Source organism: Aquarana catesbeiana, linkage group LG02, assembly GCF_042186555.1.
Source record: "Aquarana catesbeiana isolate 2022-GZ linkage group LG02, ASM4218655v1, whole genome shotgun sequence".
Classification (NCBI taxonomy): domain Eukaryota; kingdom Metazoa; phylum Chordata; class Amphibia; order Anura; family Ranidae; genus Aquarana; species Aquarana catesbeiana.
Window position 1 is genome coordinate 168,437,893 of NC_133325.1, and position 10,145 is coordinate 168,448,037.

The 10,145-nt window shown below is 48.2% G+C and overlaps 1 protein-coding gene across 3 annotated transcripts in view; it reads right to left on the minus strand.

Annotated features, from left to right (window-relative positions):
• KIF5A (kinesin family member 5A) overlaps positions 1–3,779 on the minus strand; it is a 211,707-nt gene extending 207,928 nt beyond the window's left edge. For 2 of the 3 annotated variants that reach the window (XM_073613783.1, XM_073613782.1), the window contains exon 1: positions 3,220–3,779. In XM_073613783.1, the coding sequence (XP_073469884.1) occupies positions 3,220–3,345 (126 nt within the window). In that variant the 5' untranslated portion in view covers positions 3,346–3,779. The remainder of the gene's footprint in view (positions 1–3,219) is intronic. The other variant, XM_073613784.1, reaches the window with a different exon arrangement.
• Between the last annotated feature and the right edge of the window lie 6,366 nt (positions 3,780–10,145).

Below are 10,145 nucleotides of genomic sequence, written 5' to 3' on the forward strand. Positions count from 1 at the left end.
ATCGAAAATGTATTGGCCAAATGCTATTGCCATTTGTATATTTTACCGTGTAGCTAGACAGCCATGGATGGCATGGACTATAATGGAACTGGTAGGCCAGTGTCCTAGGAAAGATGGGGCAGCGCCAAGCCTCACAATGTACAAGATGTGATTGCTTTATGTTATTTTCTTTCCCACTTTTGGACCTCTGGATAGTTTTGGCTTAATGAAGCAGAAGTCTAGGGGCAAGGGGCGAAGGCAATAATGGTGAGACAAGTCAGAAGACTTTATAGTTCAGGAGATATTAAGCCATTTCTCCTTTCTCTTGTATAATGTATAATTAAGACAGCATGTGGCCTTCAATAATGTATCATAGCAGTAGATTTTACTAAAATATTCACCTAATACAAGTGGCAGAGAGTCATAATTTTTGTGTGCCTAGGGTAGCATGATGTCTGATTACAGGCATGCAGACAATCCCTATGTTTCTGGGCCCCATAGAAGTTGTGTGGTCTGCTATAGCTGCAACTTTGGACTACAAAATGTTCCTGTGACAAACAGATCTCCTAACCATCTGACACCCTGTGCAACCACAGACTGCATAAAAGAAATTTGCTCAATTCCCCCATCAACCAGACAGTGTTAATGTGGGAATCCCTTCTGCCAGACCATTGTCTTCTCCCAGCGGGGGGGGGGGGGGGGGGGATCAGGGAAGTTGTCCCCGGCAAGAGAAGACAGTGATTATTGTTAGAGCAGCTTCTAGCGATAATCACAGGTAAAACCCGGCATGCAGGTTGTACCCAAGTTGATTGATCGATAAACTTGGCACATTCAGCTTGCCCATACATGGTTTGAATCTCGGCTGGTTCTTGCTGAACTGGACTAAGCAAAATTTAAACAGGAGCCAGTTTATCAAGGGAAAACAAAAGTAATCAGCCATAAATTGTCAACCTGCCCAATCACTACTTTCCCCAGAAAGCATGCCTGGGAAACTACAGGCATGTTTTTGCAGTGTGGGAGAAAGCCATGCAAGCCATTGTTGGGACTAAAACCAAGGATCCAAGTGCTAACCACTAAGCCTCAGAATAGTAATATGCTAGCTGTTGGCTTTTTTCATTATCTTGCTCTTTTTTCTTATCTAGTAAATCATTGACCCCAAATAAGTATGACTTCACTGGCTACACACTTGTTTTAGGATGATGACTCAATAAGTAGTAAACTATGGATAAAGGTAATAACCATAGAGCCAGTACATGCAAAAAACAAATCAGCACTGGCTCATATTTCCTTTCTGACAGATTGCCTTTAATTGTGATCACCTTGTGTGCCAGGCAATGACATCAACCCAGGCTACACACTGATGTCATCTTAGCCAATTAATGACATTTACCTTCCTCGCAGCCTATGATGCAATGTTAAATATCAATGCTTTGGTTTCAATAAAGGTAGAAAAAGGTGCAGTTTCATTTTTGAATACATTTTTATATCATAAACATTTAGATGGGAAATATCCGATATCTCACATCATTGCATAATGAGCAGGAAGTACAATATAGAGCAGATTTAGAAAGACTGATGAGATCTATAAATTATTAGTTCTAGTAAACAGAATAAGATGTTGGGCCTTCCTAATCCTAAGAAGATACTCTAACAATATGTTACTAACATACTACATTTTGTAAACTTTTTACTACAGGTTCTACAAGACTTCATGTACAGTGCAAACATATGTATATAATATATAGTATACAGTATATATATCTCCAGTTTATATCTTTCTATATACAGTATTTCTATATTCGATATTGATTATTCTTGGCACTGTTTTTCCCCAGGTCTCCAAAATGTTATCAAGGTCTTCATGTTATAACATAGTACTTGTAACGTTTCAATGTCATGTCACTGTGACCTTGGCTTAGTCCTGTTATCTCTATGTTTGTATATGTTTTGTAGATCATAAGGAGAGAAATACATAGCATGTTTGTATAATATCATATGTGCACATCCACAGTCATAGAATGATTGTAAGTGCTTCTGCTGTTGCCATAGAACAGTAAGTAGGAGAATGACCTACATTTGTGGAGTATAGCTGGTAAATAGTGATGCTGCAATTACATAAATACTCTGGAGGCAGGCAGGGTGTGACATCACTACCAGAGAGATACATAGTGGGCCATTAATGGCCTCCGTCTAGTTCGGGGAAGTGACAAAAAGTGAAGGAGAAGACAAAAGAGGTGGAAAGTGGCCAGGAAAAAAAGATTGGGGGGATTGGTGGAGGATGAAAGGAAATTCCAGCGAGAGTGGATTAAATCCATGTATAGAAGAGCAATGACAGGTGGAAAATGTCTGATGGGTGACTGCAGTACACAGCCAGAACAACTGGGATAAAAATCAAAGCACAGACAGACTTATCAATATAAATAAAAATAGATGATAGATAGACAGACAGACAGACAGACAGACAGATAGATAGATAGATAGATAGATAGATAGATAGATAGAATTTATTGATACTTTGTATAGAGATAGATAGATAGATAGATAGATAGATAGATAGATAGATAGATAGATAGATAGATAGATAATATCAATACTTTGGATATATAAAGAGATATGATAGATTGGTAAATAGATTAGATTAAAGTGCTGCGCAAACTGTGGGCGCTATGTAAAATAATAAAAATAATGATAGATAGATAGATAGATAGATAGATAGATAGATAGATAGATAGATAGATAGATAATATCAATACTTTGGATATATAAAGAGATATGATAGATTAGGGACAATTCTATTAAATGATATATATACTTCTTTAAAACCTAGCCAGTGGAGTATCAGTCCCCCACACAGTAACCTAAACATTGTGTAAGTGAAGAGTAAGGCTCCTTCCATGCTGTAGCGCAATGCAGCCCCAGTGATGGCAGTAGGGAGGGGGACAGGTTGGCAGGCCATCTGTGTATATGGTGGTATGTTGTATACAGCACCTACCATAGGGCAGATGTATGGAGAGGACCACACCCAGCATAGAATGGACATCCAGGGAGGGGCCACCTTTATTACACTGCATGGCTTTCCCTGCTTTAATAATACCAATGATGATAATCAATAATAATAATAATACAGATTGCTGCATATTCCAAGCCCACACATCCTCTAGAATAGATGAATAAAACAAGGAATCCTCCCAGCACTGCACCCCTTTATAATAGAAAGGACAGAGGTAGGTGGCCACTCACCCCAACAACCACACAGTCGTCCCCCTGAAATAAGGGCAGATACTTGTCCCCTCTTTGGACCTCCGACTGACTTAAAGGGCGGAATCTGCACAGGACCTTGATGCTGCACTCGGTGGTTTCAGCCATGATGGGGAGGTGAGGAGTTTTCTTCCAGCCGGTCGGGGTGATGGATGGCTCGGAGTAGGATCTGGAAGGTGGGGTGTTGCTGTGTAGTGGATCCCAGGGGGTGGATCAGGCGATCACTAGATCCAGACTAGATCCAGCTGTCTGAGCCTTGGATGGTGAGGAAGGATGCTCAGGGGATGCTCAGGGAATACACAGGCTGTGGGTGGAGGAGGGTGACAGAGGTATCCAGCCGGCTGACAGCTCTCATCTACATGCGGTGGGCTGTGCTGAGAGCTCCGTGTTGTTGGTCCGGCCAGTGGGCTGATCAATGGACATGGATACACAATGGAAGGTGACTGCTGCAGAGAGGAAGCCACCAGTGCGCACCGCAGCCTCTGTACACTGACTAATCATTCCCTATACCGCACGGCTCTGCGGATTTAAGGTGGAGCAGCCCTTTAAGGGGGGGAGCAAACCACTGCAACTGACACTGCTTCCTTAAGGGCGCTTTGCTTTATGGGTTGTCTTGGGTTGGATGACTTGATAGTACATACTAGTAGATTGCAGTAATAATTATCATCAATTTCTCCATAAGAATAAGGGTGCTTCTGTGTATGGGTTGTCCTGGTTTGCATGACTTGTTAGTACATAGTGGTAGATCGCAATCATAAATACCACCCATTTCTCCATAATTAAAGTCAATAAAGGTTCTTCAGTTTATGGGTTGTCCTGGTTTGGATGACTTGTTAGTACATACTAGTAGATTACAGTAATAAACATCACAGCTTTCTCCATAATATGAATGGAGAAGGTTGCTTCTGTTTATGAGTTGTCCTAATTTGGATGACTTAGTACTCACAGGGCTGGTGCAAGGATTTTTGACACCCTAGGTGAAACCTCATTTTGCCGCCTCCCTTGGCTCCACCCCCTTTGCCCTGCCTATGTATACCCCACCTTTCTAATGAAGCGCCCATCAAATGCAGCCTCACCAGCACCCATCAAATGCAGCCTCACCAGCACCCATTAAATGCAGCCTCACCAGCGCCCATCAAATGCAGCCTCACCAGCACCCATCAAATGCAGCCTCACCAGCACCCATCAAATGCAGCCTCACCAGCGCCCATCAAATGCAGCCTCACCAGCGCCCATCAAATGCAGCCTCACCAGCGCCCATCAAATGCAGCCTCACCAGCGCCCATCAAATGCAGCCTCACCAGCGCCCATCAAATGCAGCCTCACCAGCGCCCATCAAATGCAGCCTCACCAGCACCCATCAAATGCAGCCTCACCAGCACCCATCAAATGCAGCCTCACCAGCACCCATCAAATGCAGCCTCATCAGCGCCCATCAAATTCAGCCTCACCAGCGCCCATCAAATGCAGCCTCACCAGCGCCCATCAAATGCAGCCTCACCAGCGCCCATCAAATGCAGCCTTACCAGCGCCCATCAAATGCAGCCTCACCAGCGCCCATCAAATTCAGCCTCACCAGCACCCATCAAATACAGCCTCACCAGCGCCCATCAATGCAGCCTCACCAGCGCCCATCAAATGCAGCCTCACCAGCGCCCATCAAATTCAGCCTCACCAGCGCCCATCAAATACAGCCTCACCAGCGCCCATCAAATTCAGCCTCACCAGCGCCCATCAAATACAGCCTCACCAGCGCCCATCAATGCAGCCTCACCAGCGCCCATCAAATGCAGCCTCACCAGCGCCCATCAAATTCAGCCTCACCAGCGCCCATCAAATACAGCCTCACCAGCGCCCATCAATGCAGCCTCACCAGCGCCCATCAAATGCAGCCTCACCAGCGCCCATCAAATTCAGCCTCACCAGCGCCCATCAAATACAGCCTCACCAGCGCCCATCAATGCAGCCTCACCAGCGCCCATCAAATGCAGCCTCACCAGCGCCCATCAAATTCAGCCTCACCAGCGCCCATCAAATACAGCCTCACCAGCGCCCATCAATGCAGCCTCACCAGCGCCCATCAAATGCAGCCTCACCAGCGCCCATCAAATTCAGCCTCACCAGCGCCCATCAAATACAGCCTCACCAGCACCGATCAATGCAGCCTCACCAGCGCCCATCAAATGCAGCCTCACCAGCACCCATCAAATTCAGCCTCACCAGCACCCATCAAATTCAGCCTCACCAGCGCCCATTAAATACAGCCTCACCAGCGCCTATCAATGCAGCCTCACCAGCGCCCATCAAATGCAGCCTCACCAGCGCCCATCAATGCAGCCTCACCAGCGCCCATCAAATGCAGCCTCACCAGCGCCCATCAAATTCAGCCTCACCAGCGCCCATCAAATACAGCCTCACCAGCGCCCATCAATGCAGCCTCACCAGCGCCCATCAAATGCAGCCTCACCAGCGCCCATCAAATTCAGCCTCACCAGCGCCCATCAAATACAGCCTCACCAGCACCGATCAATGCAGCCTCACCAGCGCCCATCAAATGCAGCCTCACCAGCACCCATCAAATTCAGCCTCACCAGCACCCATCAAATTCAGCCTCACCAGCGCCCATTAAATACAGCCTCACCAGCGCCTATCAATGCAGCCTCACCAGCGCCCATCAAATGCAGCCTCACCAGCGCCCATCAATGCAACCTACCAGCACCCATCAAATGCAGCCTCACCAGCGCCCATCAAATGCAGCCTCACCAGCGCCCATCAATGCAGCCTCACCAGCAGCCCATCAAATGCAGCCCACCAGCGCCCATCAAATGCAGCCCACCAGCGCCCATCAAATACAGCCTCACCAGCACCCATCAATGCAGCCTCACCAGCGCCCATCAATGCAACCTACCAGCGCCCATCAAATGCAGCCTCACCAGCGCCCATCAATGCAACCTACCAGCGCTCATCAATGCAGCCTCACCAGCGCCCATCAAATGCAGCTCACCAGCACCCATCAAATGCAGCCCACCAGTGCCCATCAAATGTAGCCTCACCAGCGCCCATCAATGCAGCCTCACTAGCAGCCCATCAAATGCAGCCCACCAGCGCCCATCAAATGCAGCCCACCAGCGCCCATCAAATGCAGCCCACCAGCGCCCATCAAATACAGCCTCACCAGCGCCCATCAATGCAGCCTCACCAGCGCCCATCAAATGCAGCCTCACCAGCGCCCATCAAATGCAGCCCACCAGCGCCCATCAAATGCAGCCCACCAGCGCCCATCAAATACAGCCTCACCAGCGCCAATCAATGCAGTCTCACCAGCGCCCATCAAATGCAGCCTCACCAGCACCCATCAAATGCAGCCTCACCAGCGCCCATCAATGCAACCTACTAGCGCCAATCAAATGCAGCCTCACCAGCGCCCATCAATGCAACCTACCAGCGCCCATCAATGCAGCCTCACCAGCAGCCCATCAAATTCAGGCCACCAGCGCCCATTAAATGTAGCCTCACCAGCGCCCATCAAATGCAGCCCACCAGCGCCCATCAAATGCAGCCTCACCAGCGCCCATCAAATGCAGCCTCACCAGCACCCATCAAATGCAGCCTCACCAGCGCCCATCAAATGCAGCCTCACCAGCACCCATCAAATGCAGCCTCACCAGCACCCATCAAATGCAGCCTCACCAGCGCCCATCAAATGCAGCCTCACCAGCGCCCATCAAATGCAGCCTCACCAGTGCCCATCAAATTCAGCCTCACCAGCGCCCATCAAATACAGCCTCACCAGCGCCCATCAATGCAGCCTCACCAGCGCCCATCAAATGCAGCCTCACCAGCGCCCATCAAATTCAGCCTCACCAGCGCCCATCAAATACAGCCTCACCAGCGCCCATCAAATTCAGCCTCACCAGCGCCCATCAAATACAGCCTCACCAGCGCCCATCAATGCAGCCTCACCAGCGCCCATCAAATGCAGCCTCACCAGCGCCCATCAAATTCAGCCTCACCAGCGCCCATCAAATACAGCCTCACCAGCGCCCATCAATGCAGCCTCACCAGCGCCCATCAAATGCAGCCTCACCAGCGCCCATCAAATTCAGCCTCACCAGCGCCCATCAAATACAGCCTCACCAGCGCCCATCAATGCAGCCTCACCAGCGCCCATCAAATGCAGCCTCACCAGCGCCCATCAAATTCAGCCTCACCAGCGCCCATCAAATGCAGCCTCACCAGCACCCATCAAATGCAGCCTCACCAGCACCCATCAAATGCAGCCTCACCAGCGCCCATCAAATGCAGCCTCACCAGCGCCCATCAAATGCAGCCTCACCAGCGCCCATCAAATTCAGCCTCACCAGCGCCCATCAAATACAGCCTCACCAGCGCCCATCAATGCAGCCTCACCAGCGCCCATCAAATGCAGCCTCACCAGCGCCCATCAAATTCAGCCTCACCAGCACCCATCAAATTCAGCCTCACCAGCGCCCATTAAATACAGCCTCACCAGCGCCTATCAATGCAGCCTCACCAGCGCCCATCAAATGCAGCCTCACCAGCGCCCATCAATGCAACCTACCAGCACCCATCAAATGCAGCCTCACCAGCGCCCATCAAATGCAGCCTCACCAGCGCCCATCAATGCAGCCTCACCAGCATCCCATCAAATGCAGCCCACCAGCGCCCATCAAATGCAGCCCACCAGCGCCCATCAAATACAGCCTCACCAGCACCCATCAATGCAGCCTCACCAGCGCCCATCAATGCAACCTACCAGCGCCCATCAAATGCAGCCTCACCAGCGCCCATCAATGCAACCTACCAGCGCTCATCAATGCAGCCTCACCAGCGCCCATCAAATGCAGCTCACCAGCACCCATCAAATGCAGCCCACCAGTGCCCATCAAATGTAGCCTCACCAGCGCCCATCAATGCAGCCTCACCAGCAGCCCATCAAATGCAGCCCACCAGCACCCATCAAATGCAGCCCACCAGCGCCCATCAAATGCAGCCCACCAGCGCCCATCAAATACAGCCTCACCAGCGCCCATCAATGCAGCCTCACCAGCGCCCATCAAATGCAGCCTCACCAGCGCCCATCAAATGCAGCCCACCAGCGCCCATCAAATGCAGCCCACCAGCGCCCATCAAATACAGCCTCACCAGCGCCAATCAATGCAGTCTCACCAGCGCCCATCAAATGCAGCCTCACCAGCATCCATCAAATGCAGCCTCACCAGCGCCCATCAATGCAACCTACTAGCGCCAATCAAATGCAGCCTCACCAGCGCCCATCAATGCAACCTACCAGCGCCCATCAATGCAGCCTCACCAGCAGCCCATCAAATTCAGGCCACCAGCGCCCATTAAATGTAGCCTCACCAGCGCCCGTCAAATGCAGCCCACCAGCGCCCATCAAATGCAGCCTCACCAGCGCCCATCAATGCAGCCTCAACAGCACCCATCGTAATGCAGCCCACCAGCGCCCATCAAATGCAGCCCACCAGCGCCCATCAAATGCAGCCTCACCAGCACCCATCAAATGCAGACTGCCAGTGCCCATCAATAAATGTTTGCTTGCTTCAGGGCACCGGCCCTGAGTACTCACTAGTAGGTTGCAGTAATAAATATCACCCATTTCTCCTAACATGATATAAAATATGCTACAAATTGACAGTTCATTTTGAAGCAGTGATCTTGTTTGCATAAAACAGAACATGTATTGGGATAGTTACAAAGTTGGTAAACCTTGTATCATTTTTATTATACAGCCATAGGCACCTTACTGTTCATTTCGCTTCAAATTATAATGAACTCCAATAATTCTTTTTTTTTTAAAAAACGAAATAAGTGGAGAGGATACATTCAATCAACTATAAGACTGTACATGTGATTATATCTTATGTTCTGATCGTGTAAAAAGATACACAAGTAATATAAAATAATGGATATACATAACACTTTCAAGTTTATTAATATTTTTAGATTCTTTGTAAGGACATTTTAAGGCGACCTTCACTAGAAAACAAAAGTAATCATGATCTGCCCCCCTGCCTGTTACATAATTATATACATTCCCTGAAAATAAGACCTAGCGTGATTGTCAGTGATGGCTGCAATATAAGCCCTACCCCCCAAATAAGCCCTACCCTGTTTCCCCGAAAATAAGCCCTACTCTGAAAATAAGACCTGCAAGGACTTTAACTAGGGCTTATTTGGGGGGTAGGGCTTATATTGCAGCCATCACCGACAATCACGCTAGGTCTTATTTTTGGGGAAACAGGGTATATATATATATATATATATATATATATATATATATATATATATATATATATATATACTCTCACCGGCCACTTTATTAGGTACACCTTGCTAGCACCAGGCTGGACCCCTTTTGCCTTCAGAACTGCCTTAAAGCGGACCTTCAGTCATTTTTTCACCTTTCTATCTATTAAATCTTCTGCCCTTCTTGTTTTAACTTTGGATAGTAAAACATTTATTTCTTCTAGTAAATACCTTATACAGCCCACTTCCTGTTTCTTGTCTGGTCATTAGCCTAGGCCTATGACATCATGCACAGCTCTCTCACACTCTCATGAGCATTTGCCAGGAAGGGAGGTGGGTGAGTCATAAGAGGGCCAATGAGAGCTGCAGAGCTGGAGGTGTGCTTCTCTGTGTGTCTGTGTAAATCCAGGAAGTGAACTGGCAGCCGCTTCAGCTGCTCACAGTTATAATGGATGCAGCCAGACTCGGTGGAGGGAGATTTCTGCAGCATATTTGGCAAGTATAATATCACAGTATATATAAAATAATATGCAAAGTGGTTGGAGGGAAGCTTCAGAATGGCAAATATGTTTTCATTACAAATTATGTGAGAAGACTGCAGTTCCTCTTCAATCCTT